Source organism: Budorcas taxicolor, chromosome 2 (assembly GCF_023091745.1).
Source record: "Budorcas taxicolor isolate Tak-1 chromosome 2, Takin1.1, whole genome shotgun sequence".
NCBI lineage: Eukaryota > Metazoa > Chordata > Mammalia > Artiodactyla > Bovidae > Budorcas > Budorcas taxicolor.
In genome coordinates, this window is record NC_068911.1 from 36309286 (window position 1) to 36330343 (window position 21058).

Consider the following 21058-nt stretch of genomic DNA (forward strand, 5'->3'; position numbering starts at 1 on the left):
ATTAAGTATGTGAAAGATGATGTTCCTCACTAAAAGGAAGGCACAAGCAACTAGAGGAAGCTTGATGCTATTTTTCACCCACCTGGTTTGCAAAATTATAGAAAAGAGCAAACGATGCAGGTGCTAGCAAGAATGTGGGATGAAGCTGACAATTGTGGGGATCTCCATGTGGATTTGGAACACGGAAGGGTATGTTGGAGTATAGGTAACGATATGTGCTGCAGCCTTCAGAGAGAGGCTGGAAAAGACATAGCTTTAAAGTTTGTGCACAGAGATGGCTGCATGAACTCTGGACCACTCATATCAGGGAACAGCATGAAACTATCAAAAACGCTTAATGGGAGATAGTGAAAATGTGTTATTGTGTGTGTGTGCTCAGTTGTGTCCGACCCTTTGTGACCCCATAGACAGTACCCCACCAGGTTCCTCTGGTCATGGGATTTTCCAGGCAAGAATACTGGAGTAGGTTGCCATTTCCTCCAACAAGGGATCTTCCCAATCCAGGGACTGAACCCAGGTCTCCTGTATTACAAATGGATTCTTCACCACTTGAGCTATGGGGGAAGCCCAAATGTGATATTAAGTGACACAAAATGTGATCAACATGTGTAACGTGGATTTAATATGGATGTTACTGACTTCCTTCTGGGTGAAAACAAACTGCTCACACCCGCATTTCACTGGTGTATGTCCTTTTTGCATTGTTAAGGAAAAAATGTGGAAAGATAATTTACCAGGGAGTCAGATTACAGATTACTTGAAAGGCATGTGTTTGGGGGCAAACTGGGGGGGATATTACTGCATCATTCCATACAGATGTGTGTGTGTGTTTGCCTGCTTCCCTCATTACAGTGAATACATGCTTTTTTTGTAATTTAAAATCTATTTATGAAACTGGAAAGACAAATTAAAGCAGGTGACATTGACCTGCTTCTGCACACATCTAACGCCATGCGCATATAAGAATCTGTGAGAGCTGACTTTGCTAATCCATACTGGAAGTGGATGTTTCATTAGTCCCGTTCACGGAACTAACGATTTACCTCAATATTTCAACTGAGAAAAATGGAAATAATGTCTTAATTTGGAAGAAAGGTGATAGAATTTTTACCTTGCTATTTCTGCCTGAAGCCATTTTTTTTCTTTCTTCAGGTCAGGATTAAGGATGCCCAAATGTACACTGGATCAAAAGTAAATAAATTTAAGAGCTCCCAAGAACTGTTGAGCTGCAGTCTGTGGGGTTGCAAATAGTCGGACACGACTTTGCAACTGAACAACAACTGTTGAATAATTACTTGAGGAACTTTAGAAGAGGAAGGAATTTATCACTCACAAATGTTGATGCTTGATTTACACAGAGGGTTTGTAAATAGTTGAACATTACCATGATTTTAGATTCAGGAATTTTCTTGGATCAGGTTTGTATATACAAATTATCTCCAATTTTCTCAAGTGTATAACTATTTAACAGAGAAATACTTGGCTGTCAGTATATTTGATTTCATTAATATTTAACACATCTACTCAAATATAATTTATCTATGTTTACCATTAGGAATGAGAGTGAGTGAAAGTCACTCAGTCCTGTCCGACTCTTTGGGACCACAGGGACTATAGCCCACTAGACTCTTCTGTTCATGGGATTTCCCAGGCAAGAATACTGGAGTGGGTTGCCATTTCTTCCACCAGGGAATCTTCCAGGGAATCAGGAATGGAACTTAAGTGACCTGCACTGCAGGCAGATTCTATTCTGTCTGAAAATCCACCAAGGAAGCCCCGTATTTACAATTACTTTGGATTATTTGATAAAGACTAATGAAGATTCAGCCTAAAGCTGTTTTTGTTGTAAGCAACCACCGTATGCAGAGAGGATAATAATATACTTGGTGCCCTTCCCCCAACAAAAGGAGCCTCCAGACCCCTGGCCCTAGGAAGAGAGGGGCCCTGAGCAGGCCATCAGCCCTGCCCCAACTTTCCTCAAACCTCTCTGTTGAGGGGTTGCATTGTTTGTCACACAAAGCAAAGCATGATGTTAATGAATTAAATAATTATTTGAAAGTCACTAAAATAATTTTATGTAATTAAACTTAGTTGATTAAAGGTGGTTTTTTTTTTTTTGAACTTTTAATTTTATATTAGGGTATAGCCGATTAACAATGTTGTGATGGTTTCCGGTGGACAGCAAAGGGACTCGGCCATACATATACATGTATCCACGCTCCCTCACATTCCCCTCCCATCCAGGCTGCCACTTAACACTGAGCAGAGTTCTCTGTGCTACAGTAGGTCCTTGTTGATGATCCATTTTAAAAATAGCAGTGTGTTTATGTCCATCCCAAACTCCCTAACTATCCGTTCCTCCCCAGCAACCATAAGTTCATTCTGTAAGTCCAGAAGTCTCTTTCTGACTTGTGAGTAAGAAAGGTTAATATTTTAAGACAAAAATACTGATGTTAAAATGTTTTCCATTTGGTCCAAGGTGATCTTACCTAATTCTCCAAACTTTTGACCAGACTTCACTTAAGTCTGATACGCTATGGATGGAAGTGGTTTATTAGGACATGAAAAAGGATGCGTGACGTTCTGGGACACAGCTTGAAGTGGGTTTCACAGGAGGAGGCTCAAGTTTGGGGGAAAGGAGGAAATGCTGGACTCAGTGGGAGTGCGATGGGAGAAAATGTGGGATTGGATTGTGTGGACATTGAGCTTCAAGTGAAAATCATTCTGTTAATGCTTTCAATGTCCTGGGACGTATTATGAGGAGGGGGATGGGGAAGGAAGCCCATTATGCATAAATGCATCATAAAAAACAGATAACTTTGGTAGAATTGTTTTCATTACAGACTAATTCAGCAGGGTTCCTTTAAAAACCATCTCTCCTACTGCATTTAAGGGTGTTATTTACAGATGATTAGCTATTGGGCTAGGCAGAAGGACAATTTAAGCCTAAAACATCCAAGGCCAGCTTAAGATCCATAGAAAAAAGTACAAACTTGGTGTAATCCTGGAAGTCCGTAAACACACAGCATCCCATTGATAAAAGTGTGATTTACACACATCTTGCTTCAGGAGCACAATTGCTGGATAAAAATGAGAACCACATGCATTTTCAAGTTGAAACACTGCTAAGCTGCTAAGTCACTTCAGTCGTATCCAACTCTGTGTGACCCCACAGATGGCAGCCCACCAGGCTCCTCCATCCCTGGGATTCTCCAGGCAAGAACACAGGAGTGGGTTGCCATTTCCTTCTCCAATGCATCAAAGTGAAAAGTGAAAGTGAAGTCACTCAGTCGTGTCCGACTCTTAGCAACCCCATGGACTGCAGCCTACCAGGCTCCTCCATCCATGGGATTTTCCAGGCAAGAGTACTGGAGTGGGGTGCCATTCAGTTCAGTTCAGTTCAGTCGCTCAGTCATGTCCGACTCTTTGCGATGATGTAGCCTAAAAAAAGAAAGTTGCTGAGACCTAAGGGAGCCTCAGCTTTGGGGGAGAAGGCTGGATTCTTAGAGAAAGAAAGGCCACACTGTTCAGACCTCCCAGACGAGGCCCCTGACTCTCAGCCCTGTGGATGTCAGACTTGGAGTCAGGAAAAGAATCTTAGGTGATGGTGCTTGGGTCCCCAGACTGTGTGTGCGCACCTATAAGAATGAACCCTTAGTTTCTGGCTGAATTATTTATAGAAAGTAGGGTGTGACTTTGTAACTAGAATGGACACCTTGATCTGGAAAAGTAAATATAAATGAATGATTCATAGACGTCAGCTAACTGCAAACAGTCCAGCTCCAGAAGGCATTGTTGATTCTGAGAACTGGAACAGAAAGGAAACCGCAGCAACATGTCTTAGGGAGGGATGGAACATCTTTATATACTCAGAGCCACTGCCTCAAGATGGGAACTTGGAACTCAAGTGGAAAAGGAGGGGTCTCAGGGTTGTCTTTCCTTACAAAGCATCAACCGGAAAAAAAAAAAAAAAAAAACAATTGAGCTTGTTGATCTGAATACCTTCCCTGAAGGAATTGACAAGTGAAGATGCTTAAGGCAAGAAACTAGTTTTTGTTTGGCTTTGTTATGGGGTAGTAGGGTTAGCTGGGCCTCCCAGGAGGCTCAGTGGTAAAGAATCCACCTATCAATGCAGGAGACCTGGGTTTGATCCCTGGTCAGGAAGATCTGCTCAGAGAAGGCAATGGCACCCCACTCCAGTACTCTTGCCTGGAAAATCCCATGGATGGAGGAGCCTGGTAGGCTGTAGTCCATGGGGTTGCTAACAATCAGACACGACTGAATGACTTCACTTTCACTTTTCACTTTCATGCATTGGAGAAGGAAATGGCAACCCACTCCAGTGTTCTTGCCTGGAGAATCCCAGGGCCGGGGGAGCCTGGTGGGCTGCTGTCTATGGGGTCGCACAGAGTCGGACACGACTGAAGCGACTTAGCAGCAGCAGCAGCAGCAGCAGCAGCAGCAGCAGCAGCAGCAGCAGCAGCAGGAAGATCTGCTGGAGGAGGAAATGGCAACCTGTTCCAGTATTCTTGCCTGGAGAACCCCATGGATGGAGGAGCCTGGCGGGCTACAATCTATGGGGTCACAAAGAGTTGGACATGACTGAGAGACTGAGCCCGCATGCAGTAGGATTAGTTATTTATTAATTGTTTTCTTTAAAATGATTATATACCAGGTATATGCAAGGACATTTATTTTCTTTAATATTTTTTGAAAAATTGCTATCAACGTAAGTACCCAACAATGCAGTGGGTGGATAGATTAAAATATAATATCATTAAACAATAGATTATTATGAGGCCATTAACATATTTTCATAAAGTGCATCTGACATGATAATAAGTGAAAATAATAGGATGAAAAATGTGTAGGTAATATGACGGATCGTGCAATTTAAAACTGAAGGGTCTTGGACACACATGATGCAGTTTCTATAATTATTATAAATTTTTTACTTTAAAACTCCAGGGGAAAAAAGTCGCATTATAACCAGTGACGTGACATTGCCATTTTGTATTTTCAATAATAAAACTGACCATTTAAATCAGAGATCAGCACACTTTTTTGTAAAGAGCCAGGCGGCTTTTGTGGGACACCTGCGTCTGTCATCAAATGGGTTTCCCAGGTGGTGCTAATGGTAAAGAATCCGCCTGCCAATGCAGGAGACATAAGAGACGGGGTTTGATCCCTGGGTCGGGAATCACCCCTGGAGGAGGAAATGGCAGCCCACTCCAGTATTCTCGCCTGGAAAATCCCATGGACAGTGGAGCCTGGCAGGTTACAGTTCATGGCATTGCAGAGAGTCGGACACAACTGAGCTAGCTTTTGTTTTCATGTCTGTCATATGTTATTTTTTGTTTTCGCTTTTTTTTTTTTTTTTTTTTTTAGTCCTTTGAAAAATCTAGGAAGTCATTCTTGGTTTGCCAGCATTACAAAAACAGGATGGGGGCTGGATTTGACCTTGAAGTTATGGTTTGCTGATCCCCAATTTAGATGCTTTTATGTCCCCTGTATTTGCTACCCATTTATTAATTCAGAGAATTTGTGACATATTTTTATGTTTGACATTTATGACACACATTTTCCTCAAGTCACTTTAGAAGAGCTATACCAATTCAAACCAGACCTTTCTTGGAGTTAATTTGTTTGGTTTTCATTTCTATAAAGGAAATTGAAATATACATATTACATAGAGAGCCACATTCCCCAAAATGGTAGCCGTCAGCCCATGAGGCTAGAGTAACATTAATTAAAATTTAATGAAATTTAAAATTCCATGCCTTGGTCCCACCCACACCATGTACTGAACCATGCAGGTCTAGAACATGTCATTCTAGACAGCTCCATAGGACAATGGTGGAGAAAACCCCAAATAATGTACCGTATCCTATGGTGAGTTTTGGGTCACTCTCTTTCCTACAGAAAATAAAATTTATATAGAAGGAGAAACAGGTTCCATGGAAAGATGATAAAATTTAGCATCAAATGGAGCCAGAAAAACAGACAATGGTTGAAAAATCTCCCCAAGTTCAAAAACACCACATCCTGGCTGTGTGATATCCTAGCAGTATGATCCTGGGCAAATCACTCCACTTGTCATTGCCCTCCACCTCCTCAGCTGAAAAGCAAATAGGGTAATACCTACCTGGTGCAGACTACGAGGATTAAACAAGCTTGAGCCTGTGAAAATGTGCAGTAGATTTCTAGTTCTAGGAGACAGATGCAATTTACACTGGCAATGGGGCAATGCTCATAAATTCAGGAAGAACCATTTCTTGCCGATATGGTTAGATTTGGGCTTCTCGGGGAACACAGCGGAATACCTTGCATTTAAGGACTGTCAGAGCTTCTGCTGAAGATTACACTCTGCTTGGCAGAAACAACTGGGACGTCTCCACGGCCCAATGCCTTCAGGGACCCTCGGGTTTGGCTTCCCAGTGACTGTTTCTAACCTTTGCCCCGACAGCGAAGAGTTTGGTTTGTCTCAGCCTTTGGGAATTGAGATGCTTGACCTTGGTACCTGGTAAAGACTTCCCTCAGTCTCTTATCCTAATTACCCCGAGCTGTTGCCTCTGACCCCCACCCATCCCCTCCTCTAGCTGATCTCAGAAGCAGCCCACCTCCCCTCTGGCCCCCAGACTCACTCTTGATCATCTATCCCAGTGGGGACCCATTAGGAAGTTACGGAGATTCCACAGGGTGTAGACACATTGTATGATGGGAAGGCCTTTCGTGGCTGTGCCAAGGGACTGTGAGGAGGGGCCAACCAGCTGGAGAACAACAGTGGACTCAGAGAGACCTTGAATTCTTCAACCTGCTCTGGGAACTGGGGTGGGAGTGGGGTACTACACCTCCACCCTAGAGGACCCATCCCCTGCAGAGGAATCCTTGGTCTTTCCTTGCCAACACTGTGATCTCTTCTTCCACATTGATTTTCCGGTCTCCTCCTTCTAGGAATTTGTGGCTATAATCATATCTATTAAAGTGCTTTTAAATTATGATTTCTCTCCCCCACTCCCAGTTAAATGGGGGAGAACCACACATTCCTCTCATTTCCTCCTCTTCAATGGAATCACAAAGGATAATAGAGCCTTGCAAACAAGTCTCCAGCCACAGGCTAGTGGTATTTCCCACCATGAGAACACTGTGCCCACAAGCACCAACCAAGCACTTTTTGCGAGGCTACGGTGCCACTTGGATGGCCTGCATATTTTATGTAAGTTATTTTCACATATATTTGCAAAGCTGTGATAGAAGGCAGGCAACCAGCTATGCCCTCCCTGCCACCCCCCTGCCCCCAACCCAAAGCCCAGTGTCCCATCCATTGGCCCCCATTCCGACAAAGGTCTAACAAAGAATGGCTGGGGCAAGGATTCAGAGGTGATGAGCAGAGGGGTTAGATGCTAAGGCAACAGGGAAAAATGGAGACATGCTTGTGAAAATCAGCTTCACCTCGCAGAAAGCCAGAAGGGAGGGTGGTGTGGAGGGAGGGGGAGAGAACTTACATGGGAGGGAAGGTGATTAGACTCAGATTTATATCACAAAACAAAAAAGAGCCAGGCGAACGGGCTTACTTGCGGAAGTATATACAAGTGAACTGGGGGCACTGTACATGGAAGATCCCTCCTGGTTTGCCTGGCACAACAGCACGGTGCCTACGGAAGAGAGAGAGAGAGATGGTATCTGGTTTGGGAACAGGCACGCTCACTACACATGGGAGTCATGGAAACACAAGCAAGAAAGGCAGAGAAATGAAAACACAGCCACACCCCCGAGTGTAGGATGGGGACACCCAGGGAAGCCCCCTGCCTTAGTCAGAGGGGCTTGGTAGGAGCCCACCACCCAGCCCATCACATGCTCGACTTTTCTTTTTCCAATGGGGTTTGGTAGTGGAGCCCGGTTTCAGATCAGGCATGGAGGCAGCACAGCATACTCAAAAGGGAGCTTTAGAAATATCAGAGATGGGACTTCCCTGGTAGTCCAGCGGTTAGGACCTTGCCATCTAGTGCAGGCGGTATAGGTTCGATCCCTGGTCAGGGAGTTAAGATCCCACATGGCTCAGGGTCAAAAAATTCCCAAACATAAACAACAGAAGCAATATTGCAACAAATTCAACAAAGGCTAGAAATGGTCCACATCCAAAAAAGCGAAAAAAAAAAAAAGAAAGAAATACCGGAGAGACGTGGTCAACAAGCTTGATGCAGGTATTACTTAGCTGCGTGACCTCAGTAAGCCACTGTACCTCTCTGTGCCTCGGGACTCCCATCTGGAAAACGAGGGTGAATATACCCACCTCCAGGAAGGGTTATGAAATCATATGTACTACTGGAGATGTGCTCAACTGAATACGTGGTAAGCACATGCATTGATTTATTTCAAGAAAATTTTTCCTCTTTCCCCCATTTTAGTTTTTTCTGAATCATTTCTTCAGGGCAAAAGCAGAAGTAAGGCAGGGGAAGAAAATAAATGCAACTTGGCCATCCCTGGGACCCACCCTGGACCCACCCAGGACTCAGGAGAAACCACCTTTGGCTTCTGCATTTCCAGTTTCTTCCCTAAAGCTCTGTGCCTTGCAGTGTCTGAGGCGGCTTCCTAAGCCTGCGGACCGTGGTGCGCAGCAGTATTGCCTCTCCTGCCCCTGATCTAGAGCAAAGGACCCTGGGATTGTCCTTGCAAAATGGAATTTTGCAGTGAGGACGAGCAGTGGCATCCTACGATATCTTCTCAATCTATGACTTTCTGTGGAATGACCACCTGCTCCAAGGATGACCAGGGTCACGAATCTTTTGGGTTATCAGTCCTGCAATCCTATGGCCATGAAGCTCAAATTCTGAGATTTTGCAAAGAATGAGAGAGACTTTTGAGGACCTGTAAGCTCCTTGCTAATGACGGATAAGGGCTCCTGGGGTTTCTGTTCCCTTCCTTGGCTGGGCAAGGTCAGTTGCCTCCACTTGATCCTCTTTCCTCCTGTCATCCTTGCCACTGCGATGCCATCTCCCAGGAGAAGCAGCCCTGACTTCCCATCAACTCACCTATATCCTTGGAGATCTGCCCTAGGAAGGGCTTCCGGAATCCTTTGTTGTCTTTCCCAACGTCAACGAGTGGGAGTGAGAACCTCTAGAGTGAGTGGTGTGTGTTTGCCTGCATGCTCGGTCATGTCTGACTGTGACCCCATGGACTGTAGCCCGCCAGGCTCTTCTGTCCATGGGATTCCCCAGGCAAGAATACTGGAGTGGGTTGCCATGCCCTCCTCCTTTGGTGCCCAGGTTTCCAAAGAAAAATAATATAACTGTAGCAAAAACATATCCAGAAGGGCATTTCAGTATCATGTGGTTGAGGACTTAGGGACAGTTTTCAATACTGTGTTCTGTGGCAGAGCGAAGCCCTCTGGAACACCACACAGATTCTCTCTGGAAAGCTAAATTCTGGAAATGCATAGTGATGTTTTCCTCATTTTCTTATGCTGTGGATTCTTAGAAAAAGACAGAAATAACTCTCGATGTTCTCTTTGTAGCCAAAAAAAAAAAAAAAAACTTATGCGATGATTTTGACCTTTGTAAAACAAAATCCATACTGTCACAGGACTTGGTTTTTATTTTATCTGAAAACATTCTCCAATTTAATTTGCAAAGTATTTATTGTAGGTTCTCTTAGTACTTCGTGACCTTTTCGTACAAGAGGGTTTTGAAGTAAAGAAAACCAAATGAGCATAGAAGAACACTGTCACTTCCATGTATTTTTAGGTCTGAGAAGCTAACGTGTTTATTTAAAAAGTCAAACAGATAACAGGGTACAAACAGCAGTACACAGAGTGTGTACCATATATATACTTATGACTGATTCACGTTGATGTATGGCAGAAGTCAATATAATATTGAAAAGCAATTATTCTTCAATAAAAATATATTTTTCTAAAAAAAAGTGTTTATAAGGTCATCAAGGCAGTTTGAGATAACCTATATGGTAAGAGAATCTACAAAGAGTGGATGTATGTATGTATATAACTGAATCACTTTGCTATACAGTAGAAAGCAACCCACGATGTAAATCAGCTATATTCCAATAAAAGTTTTTTTTTTTTTAAGGCACGTTGTGATACAGCGTTGATGAGTTTTCTAATGAGTCTCTTGAACTGAGTCTCTGATCTGCCCCTGCCATCACCCCCAAATATAGACTCACCACTTCCAACTACCAAGAACTGTCTATTATGCTGATGTTGGTATTTCTCAGACTTCTATGCCTCTGTTTATAAATTCCTTAGAATTTAAGGATGGCAGGTATGTTCAATTTATACCAGTATCTACCCATTCCATTATCCATCTATTCCAGTATCCATCCACCCATTAGTCAGGAGAAACCTTTCATCAAATTTCAATAGTATCTTTTTCTATTAGCCTGGGATCCTCTGGGTCATTCTTGACAGTTTGCAGGCAGTTACTACCACTAGGTCAGCCTCGGCAGATGGGATGAAACCTCTATTCTATTCCTGCTCTTCTTCTTGTTTAGTGGATAAGTCGTGTCCAGCTCTCTGAGACCCTGTGGACTGTAAGCTGCCAGGCTCCTCTGTCCGTGAGATTTCCCAGGCAAGAATACTGGAGTGGTTGTCATTTCCTCCTCTAGGGGATTTAGGTTAAACCATATGAAATTGACTTTTCTTATGTCAAAGATGGTTGAACATTGGCAATTACATGTGGTTCAATTGGAAAAAAAAAAAAAGGCTGTCCACCTCGACCCTTCTTCATTGTTTAAAAGTCGCTTCTTTTCCCAGTCCCCAGGGGTTAATTAATCACTCCATCTTCTATGCTCCTATCACACTTAGAAATCTCCCTAGTAGATCCTTTGATATACTGTATTACAGCTTTTATTTACATATTGTCCTCAGCTACAGATAATCCCCCTGGATCAGAGCCAAATCATACACATCCTTTTATCCCCGTGCATGCATGTTAAATCACTTCAGTCGTGTCTGACTCTTTGCGACCCTGTGGACTGCAGCCCGCCAGGCTCCTCTGTCCATGGGATTCTCCAGGCAAGAATACTGGAGTGGATTGCCATGCCCACCAAAGTACCTGGCTCTCAGAGGGATTCATGAATGTGATTAAATGATTAATGTTTTTAAAGACTTCCTCATTTCTGTTTTCTTTGATAAAAACAGTGCTTTTCCCAGCCAACCATTCTGTCCCTTGTTGATAGCTGGGGATTTGCATGCCTACAAGGTCTCACTGTCTCCTCCTCTTTTCTGGTTCTTTGAAGGTTGACTCATCCAGTTTAAGTGAAACCTGGGCCGCCTGCTCATCCGTTTCCTGCAGTGTTGATGGCTCTATCTGCAACTGGCAGGGACCGGGCTCCGTGTGACCGACCGTGATCTTGGGATCACTGGAGCCTTTGGCAAAGCCTGTCACTTGGTACTCAGAGTGCCACAACCACCAGCATCCCAAAGTCTGGCAAGATGCACATCCCCAGGGCCACTCTCAGGCAGGATTTGGCATCTCCCACAGGGGCTGGTGAGCCAGGATCCAGACCTAAGATGGGGTAGCTCAATTCTGCTTCTCACCTGGAGATTCCCCACTCCATAAATGAGTACAGAAATGAGTACAGAAATGGTACACGGGACCATTTCTGGCCCTTGGAAGGGCAAGAAGAAGCCCAGCCGGGAGTGTCTCCTAGCCCAGACAGGAAGGAGAAAGTGTCTACATTTTTTTTTTCTCTCTGCTGCCAACCCTTAGGTGATGAAATTGGACACAAGCCAACTGGAACAAGCGTGCAATTTCACACCTCCAGGTCATCACACAGACTGGTCCTTCTCCCTGGAAGTTTCCCTTCCCACCTCACTTCTCCTCCTCCTAGAAACTGGATCTATTTGTCTCCATCTGGCAGGTGGTAAAGAACTTGCCTGCCAAGCAGGAGGCATGGGTTCAATCAGTGGGTCAGGAAGATCCCCTGGAGAAGGAAATGGCAACCCGCTTCAGTACTCCTGTCTGGAGAATCCCATGGACAGAGGAGCCTGGTGGGCTACAGTCCATGGGGTCACAAAGAGTCAGAAATGACTTAGTGACTGAACAACAATCAGCAGCCCAGCAGAGCAAGGCAAGGCTCTGCAGACGAGCTCAGAGTAAACCAGGCCCTAGGTCATCTCCATATATTTAGAAGAAAAATGAAAATGGTTACATATCTTTGGTCTGAATACTTCTGTGGGCAGAGGCAGAATTGACTTACTTTTCATCCCAACCCTATGGTCTGTTGACCAGTTTTGTCTTTGCTTGGGAGCATTTCAGCATCAAAGTGTACCTCACTTCTAGTCTGAGCTAGTCCTGTCAAGTTCTGTGGAGGCTGGCTGCAGAAGAAGGCAGGCAGTCATCAATTACACAATCCTAGAGAGGTCACTCTTGGTTTCTCATCCAGAAAAAAGACACACACGCTCTTTGCTCTACTGTAATGGACTGAGTGGTGGTCTCTCAAAATTCATACACTGAAGTCCTACACCTACACTTCAGGAGATGAGTGTGTTTGGAGAAAGCATCTTTAAAGAGGTGATTAAGGTAAAATGAGGGTAAAACCTAATTCCAACAACTGATGTCCCCATAAAAAGAGGAATTAGGACACAGACTCAGAGGGCGGACCGAGTGAAGACAGGAGACAGAAGATGGCCGTCTACAAGTCAAGGAGAGAGGTCTCAGAAGAAGTCAAATCCTGCCAACTCCCGAATCTCAGACTTCTAGCCCCCAGAACTGTGAGAAAATAAATGTCTATTTTTGAAGAGATGGTACCCAGTCAATGGTACTTTGTCATAATAACCCTACCTTAGCCTTAAGGACCAATAATGAGCTATCATGAGGGTTCCCTACGAAGGGTCGTATAACCATCAAACTTCTGTTCTCTTTAGAGACCTGGGAGGTAGCCATGTGGTCCCTGCCAATGGAGGTAACTGCTTCCAGTTGACAAATTTATCCAAAGCCCCGAAGGGCTGTGGACGATTTTGGCTTTTATAGTTATGCATTTTTGAACATAGACTAGCATTGAGCTAATCCATGTAAGCATATTTTCACAGCTAATACCTAAAGCTTTTATATATGCCTGAAAGATGAGCTTCTCTGAAGGGTTATGGGAGCGTTTTACGTACCGAGGTATTTCCATTTAGGCATCGAGGCTGCAGAAAATGCAGCATGTATGTTTAATTCTTATAAATCAAATCATGTTTTAATTGTGCCAAGGGATTTCCATATTTAAAGGAGCCCTGGAGTGAATCTGCCTATAGTGTAAATAATCCCTCATTCCAATTTATTTAAGAAGTTTTGATTTTCCTATTTAGAAACACATCGCTTTTTTCATTTCACTTTTTATTTTGACAAAATTGCAGAGAAAAAGGCTAGTATATCAGATATCTGTACAATTTTCTCCCTGATTCTTTATTGTTTAAAAAATGTAATGATTCGTTTCACTTTATTCTCCTGCCTCCCAAATTTAGGCTTAATAGAGGATTCTACAGAAAATATTTAATTGACTCAATAAGATAATAAACATATTGGATCCTCATATGTTACAGTAACAGTTCCAAAAACTGCTTATTGAAGACTTGCTATGTGCCAGGCAAACCTTCTCAATCTTTCCTTTGGATTATCCCCTAATTTACCCTATAAGACAAGTACTACTATCATACCCATTTAACAGATGCGGATACTGAGACACTGAGAGTTTTAGCATTTTGCCCAAGGTTACACAGACAGAATTATTGTGGTGCTAAATGCAAAATAAACCAACGGGATTTTGGACCCATGGACTTAAGGCTAATCTTTTTTTTAAACTTTTTATTTTGTTTTGGGGTATAGCTGATTAACAATGTTGTGATAGTTTCAGGTGAACAGTTCAGGGATTCAAAACTAATCTTTTAAATTAGGTGAAGGCAAGCTACAGATTTTTAGCCAAATCTGGCCCACCACCTTTTTGTATGGCCATGAGCTAAGAATGATTACATTTTTATATGACTGAGGGGGAAAAAAAATCAGTAGAAGAATAATATTTGGTGATAGGTGAAAATTATATAAAATTCAAATTTAAGTATTAATAAAGTTTTATTGGAACACGACTATACTCATTCACTTGCATCTTATTTATGGCTGCTTTATGCTACAATGACAGAGCTAAGTAACTGTAGCAGAGAACATGTAGTCCACAAAGACTAAAACATTTGCTGCCTGGACCCCTGTAGGACTTCCCTGGTGGCTCAGATGGTAAAGAATCTGCCTGTAATGCAGGAGACCCAGGTTTGACCCCTGGGTCAGGAAGATCCCCTGCAGAAGGGAATGGCTACCTACACTACTATTCTTGCCTGGAGAATTCCATGAACAGAGGAGCCTGGCAGGACCTTTACAGAACATGTTTAGGGACCCTTGTTCTAAGGTCTACTTTCTATTTGGAACAATACTACAAATAATTGTCTTTCAGGACAGCCTTAGCCCCTTCCCAGGAAGTGGGCACTAAAAATTTCAGAAGGTATCATTTTATCAATATTTGCCAAAATTTTTTAATGTTCTTTGTTTTGTTAAAAAGGAATATCCCCCAAAGAGTTTGACTTCACCCAAATTTCTTTATAATTCATTGTTGTTTGAATGGAACAAGGAGAAATATGGTCCCACAAGGCATTTGTGGAAAGATAACAATTCAAATAAAAGAAAAATGATGAAAATAAGTTTTATTGCCTAAGGCATTTGGCCTTCTGGGTCATAGGCATCAGTATATAGATAGGGCCATCTTAGAGCCTTGCTTCTCAAATGCTAATATGCACTGAATCAATGGGCTGGGCCAGAACAGTTTTTAAATGAACTTTCTGATTGAGTAGGTATGAAAGAAAGTGGAAGTGTTAGTTGCTCCATCATGTCCCACCCTCTGAGACCCCATGGGGTGGGGCCTGAGAGTCTACATTTCTACAAGCTCTCAGGGGATTCCAGGATCACCAGCAACAGTAACATGATAACGAAGAGACTATAGGGTGTATGTGTGTGCTCAGCTGCTCATTCCTGTTTAATTCTCTGCAACCCCATGGACTGTAGCCCACCAGGCTCCTCTGTGTATGGGATTCTCCAGACAAGAATACTGGAGTGGGTTGCCATTTCTTCCTACAGGGGATCTTCCTAACTCAGGGATCGAATCCCAGTCTCCTGCATAGGAAGGCAGGTTCTTTATCACCGTGTCACCTGGGAAATCCAAGAACTATATAAACAATCTTAAATACAGCTGATATTAATAAGACTGATAAGATGACACTGTGTTTCTGCTCCTGGTCCAAGTATGTTCTACAAGCACTGGAACTTTTTTCTTATTAAATCCACAAGGAAACTAAGGCTGAGAGGCAGAAAAACATCAGACAAAATCGAAATCTGAGCCAGCCCGGCATGACTCCGAAGCTCAGACTCTCTCATGAAACTTATCAACAGTGATACTTGGTTTAGAGTTGATAACACATCCTCTCTAACCTTGGAATGATAAATAATCCATGCATGTGTGTGTGTGTAACTCAATTCATTGTGTCTGACTCTTTGCAACCCTATGGGCTGTAGCCCACCAGGCTCCTCTGTCCATGCAATTTCCCAGGCAAGGCCTGATAAATATTCACCAAACCCATTTCAACAAAATTATGTCTAAAGATTCTGCAGTCATCTTCTGGCTGAAAACCTCTGACTCTTCCAGGCTAAAGATGTTATTAACATCTAGAAGCTCCTGATCAACTTGAAGAATCTGCGGTAGGGTTTTAAATCCAACCAAGGAAGTCTGTGGGGAGGTTGTATCTCCTGTAGATAAGAAAAAATCCCGCTTGCAAAATAGAAACAAGACATGGAGGAAGGAAACAGAGGAGAAACAGGGAACCCTTAAGCTCAGATAGAGTAGCTGGCAAAGCATAGTTTTCGGAAACTTTCAGGCTTAGTTTTGTTCTCTAGCTTTGCTCAGTTTTTTTGGACCTCATCATTTAATAACCTTGAGCCTCCAGTTTTCATATCTGCCAAACAGGGACAAACTATCAATTTCATTGAGTACTGTCGTAAGGATTAAAATTATCACACGAAAGGGTTTGGCAAATAGTAGCTAATCAGTAAGTGATCTCAGTAATAATAATGGAAATAGTAATTACTACTATTTGGAATCTCAAAATATGATCCATTGGTGACCTATTTTGTTCTCTTGGTTTTGCTTGTTTAACAAAGTAGTAGCAAATTGGTAACTACTATTCTATTTTGATTGGGGGCTTCCCTGGTGGCTCAAGGGTAAAGAATCTGCCTGCCAGTGCAAGAGACATGGGTTCCATCCCTTTGTTGAGAAGATCCTCTGGAGAAGGAAATGGCAACCCACTCCAGAATCCTTGCCTGGAAAATCCCAGGGACAGTGGAGCCTGGTGGGCTACAGTCCATGGGGTCGCAAGGAATCTGACATGACTTAGCGATTAAACAACAAAAACATACTGTTTTGATTGACCAACAACATAATGCTAAATGTAACAGAATTAATAGAAAACATCTTAAGACTGGGAAGTAACTGCAAAACACTTGGTATCTCTTTCAATTTGCACATTTCATTTACCTATCTCACAGCCTCCTCCTGAAGATATTTCAGTGTGCTGTCTCTGCTCCTGAGGATATTTTAGAGTGCAATCTCGGCTCGGGGTTAAACACAAATGACAAATTGTGCTTTGGCTGGAAACAGTGGTGTTTACAAGAGTCTGCAAAGGAGTTAGATGGGTTTTCTCCCTCTCTGCCTCTCATCTTCTGTGGTAAGAACCTCTAGTCTACCAGGCTTCTCTGTCCATGGGATTTTCCAGGCAAGAGTACTGGAGTGGGTTGCCATTTCCTTCTCCAGGGGATCTTCCTGACCCAGGGATCAAACCCAGGTCTCCTGCATTGCAGGCAGACGCTTTAACCTCTGAGCCACCAGGGAAGTCCGTATTCTATGATGCTATAAGAGTCCAAAACACCCAAAAGCTCTCCCTCGTGCCCCCTTCTTATACTTGACTTCCTATTACAGGACTGGATTTTAGGAGGAATTGGGTGTACTCATGGGATGGTTGTAGAGATTCATCTTGAAATTCCTTCTTATCCCAGATTAGGTTTAAATCCTGACCTCTTTCTTTTGGTGAGAATAAAAAATACTTCAATTTTGAATCTCTCAAAGAGCACATGCAGGCTAAGTTGCTCAGTTGTATCTGACTCTTTGTGACCCAAAGGACTGTAGCCCACCAGGCTACTCTGTCCATGGGATTTCCCAGGAAAGAATTCTGGAGTGGGTTGCCATGCCTTCCTCCAGGGGATCTTCCTGACCCAGGGATTGTACCCACATCTATGCCCCCCCTTTACCACTAGCACCACCTGGGAAGCCCCCCTCAAAGAGGAATAAGGTATATAAACATGCCTCTCACACTACACACACACACACACACACACACACACACACACAGACACACACACACACACACAGGCTGACAACAAGCACACTATTTCACCTGGTGAAAATTGGTTTTGAAAATGACAGAGAAGTAATATAGTGGGTTTCAGTCTTCACAATACCGCATGTATCAATATATCAAACAAACACTAGAAATACACAAATAAACTCATATTTTTCTTTTAGAGGAAGTATCAGTGATATTGGGGTGTTCTTGTTTTTCAAATGATACTGAGTTTAATACAATTATGAGTGTATATCGATTAACCTTTGCATCAGATTTAAATGTATAACCCATTAACTAATTTAATCTGTCTCAAAAAAAATAACAGCCATTGGCATTATTCTTTGAATAATCCTTGTTTAGTTTCCATAATGGTATACAGCTTAATGAAAAACTCATTAGGATGTATCGTGCAGCATAATTAATTCTGGCTGATTCTTTTGGTGTTAATAGCTAATGCAGATGCTGGATTCCATTTTCCATTGGCTTTATTAATTTTTCATAAACCAATATTTTGACTGTAATGGGTTGTAACAGTTCCATAGAAGTTCTGGAATTGCATTAACTGTCATCAATGCAGTTAGTCTAAGTAGGGTTTTGCCATTTATGTGTTGATTCTTCAACACTACATTTTTTAAAAAGAAAAAGGGACAACTTCATTTTATGCTTAGAGAGTAAGTATATACATATAATTAACATAAAGTATATTAAACAATATTTGGCCAATTTGTCTCTATTTACACAACAACTTTATTGCCTGGGCTAATAACAGCGAACCATAAATTTTGAAGGGAACACTAAAAGCGGAAAGCAAAACAAAAAAAGTCTTAGAAACAAAATGGTTTATGACAGAACGGCAGCTCAAGCTAAAACTTAAAGAGAAAAATGAATCCATCTCATTTTTTAAAATCTCTGGTAATTTGCTTTCTTTCCTAAGAAAAGTTTTTAGATTAAAGCTAGGAGACATTCTATCAATGTAACAGCTTTGGTTATTGAACACCATTTTACTATCCTGGGGTCTGTCAAGAAGCCAGTTTCTGGGACTGGTGACCAGTCACCAATGTGTTCTTACATCTTTCAATCTTTCAGGGTTAATCCACATATATTCCTCACGATTAGACTCCTATTTGTTTTGAATATAGATCCGGGTACTAACTCATCACTAAGTGTTCTTCTTTTTTTTCATCAGAGCTTTCAATAGGAGTGTGTGTCTGTGTGTGTGTTAGTCACTCAGCTGTGTCTGACTCTTCGTGAGTCCATGGACTGTAGCCCGCCAGGCTCCTCTGTTCAAGGGATTCTCCAGGCAAGAAGACTGGAGTGGGTTGCCATGCTCTCCTCCAGGGAATCTTCCTGACCCAGGGATCGAACACAGGTCTCCTGCATTGCAGGCAGATTCTTTACTGTCTAAGCCATCAGGGAAGCCTCTGTCAACCCTCAGAAGATAAACCAGAATGCAGATTACGGTATTATTAAGTCTTTGGCAACTTTTCTCTAGAAGGTCCTCTCTGATCTTAGCCAATCCTTTGCAGCCTTTGGAGAAACCTGATTTTGCCCCAGTAATTCCCATCTCAAATGAACATCAAGTGCTTGTATTATTTTTGTTTCTTTTTAGAATTTTCTCAATGGATTCTGAAGATAAAGGTTGAGAAACTCCTTTGTATACTACCAAATTCCTTCTTACTCAGCCCTAAAATGCCTTTCTCTCTGCCTTCTTTCCTGGCAAACTCTTACTTATCCTTTCACAACTAATTTATGGCACCCCTTTTAAGGCAGAGAGCCTGGCTATTTTCCAGTCTTCCAGGAGGTACCATTATTTATTATGTGTGTGCACGCATGCTCAGTCGCTTCAGTCATGCCTGACTCTTTGCAACCCTATGGACTGTAGCCTGCCAGCTTCCTCTGTCCATGGGATTCTCCAGGCAAGAATATTGGAGTGGGTTGCCATGCCCTCCTCCAGGGGATCTTCCTGACCGAGGGATCGAACCCATGTCTCTTGTGTCTCCTGTATTGCAGGCAGATTCTTTACCACTGAGCCACTGGGAAGCCCGTTATTTATTATACCTGAGTTTGAATATTGCTCTGCCAAATTCTGGAGGGAATCACTGCTACCCCAGGGCCCACCACAGTGCTTGGTGTTTCCTAGGTCCTTGATGCTGTTACTCTGATATAAAGGATGAGTTAAGGGAAGCCAGTGGTATGTGTGAATTTATTCACAGCCTCTCTCTGTGGCCCTCCCTTGATGGACATCATGTAACTGAGTGACAGCCAGCTGACCTCATGGGTTTGTGCAGTATTGTGTAATTGCTACCAAGTGCAATGCTAAACAGAAATACAACGCCTCCCCAGGGAATAAGCTTTGTATTTATTTCTGCAGGGGATCTTCCCGACCTAGGGATCAAACCTAAGTCTCCTAAATCGTAGGCAAATTCTTAATTGTCTGAGCCACCAGGGAAGCCCTGAAAAGGGTTACGCTCATAGGATATACAGATTCTTCACATACTAGTTCTGTGATTTAAATGAATGAGAGAAACTCTCCGTGAAACCTTGGTTTCATAGTTTCTATAATGAAGACAAGGCTATAACATTTATATAAGAATGGGAGGAGAGACAGAATTTGGCACAGAGGAAGTGCCCAAAGTTGGCTTATGTTGCTGATGTTTCAAATTGCTGAGTATATTGATCAGGGCAGCCTAGAACTTCCCCTGTGAAATTTATCCAGAGCCACATACCTGAACCTCATCTTCCTCCCATGGGCTAAAGGTGGGGCATCTCCTACAAGGACCATCTCGTCACTCCTCGCTTTGGGGGGAGCTCGCCTTGATGGCCTTTCCATGCAATAGAATGGGGACACGTTTATTTAGGAAATGCCGTTTGCACCACATAAGCAAGTTCTAATCCTATTTGAAGATCAAAAACGCCCACAGGGCTCCATCAAAGCTGAGCTGCAGTCCCTCTGTGGGACAGGGAAGGACGCAGATAAAAATTAAGGCCAAATGTGGGCTGGGCTGGGATGAAATCTGACAAGACAGATGCAGGGTGGAGAGGGGAGAAGCATAGTGAATTGCAGCTGAAAGGGGAGGCAAAGGTAAACAGATGTACAAGATAAACTCTTTGAAGTGGAACATTTCCAGGCTGAAAATCCTTTGCTTGGGGACTTCAATCTGGACTCTTCTGTTCCAGTTCACTGGAGTGCACTGCACTGGAATCTGGCAGATGTGTAAATTATACAAAATATCACCGAGCCAAAGGTCACTCTCTGCATGAGGAGCAGCTCCTCACCGCCGTGGTTCTGAGGCCAGGCAGGGCTGGTCCTCTGGGTGGCTCCAAGGAAGTGTAGAGCCATAGAGGGGGCATCCCTGGTGGCTCAGCGGTAAAGAATCCGCCTGCCAACGCAGGAGATGTGAGTTCAATCCCTGGATCAGGAAGATCCCCTGGAGAAGGGAATGGCACCCCACTCCAGGATTCTTGCCTGGAGAATCCCACGGACAGAGGAGCCTGGCAGGCTAATGTACACAAGATCACAAAGAGTCGGACATAACTGAGCAACTAAGCACATACTCTTTCAGGATGCTAAGACCATTACCCAAAATGGGGCATGCTTGGTACCCAGTCTTTTGGTAGATTATC

At 43.0% G+C, this 21058-nt stretch overlaps 1 protein-coding gene across 6 annotated transcripts in view; it reads right to left on the reverse strand.

Moving 5' to 3' along the window:
• RBFOX1 (RNA binding fox-1 homolog 1) overlaps positions 1 to 21058 on the reverse strand; it is a 397999-nt gene that overhangs the window by 82959 nt on the left and 293982 nt on the right. For all 6 annotated transcript variants that reach the window (XM_052636094.1, XM_052636096.1, XM_052636093.1 and 3 more), the window contains exon 8: positions 7575 to 7655. In XM_052636094.1, coding sequence (XP_052492054.1) covers positions 7575 to 7655 — 81 coding nt within the window. The remainder of the gene's footprint in view (positions 1 to 7574; positions 7656 to 21058) is intronic.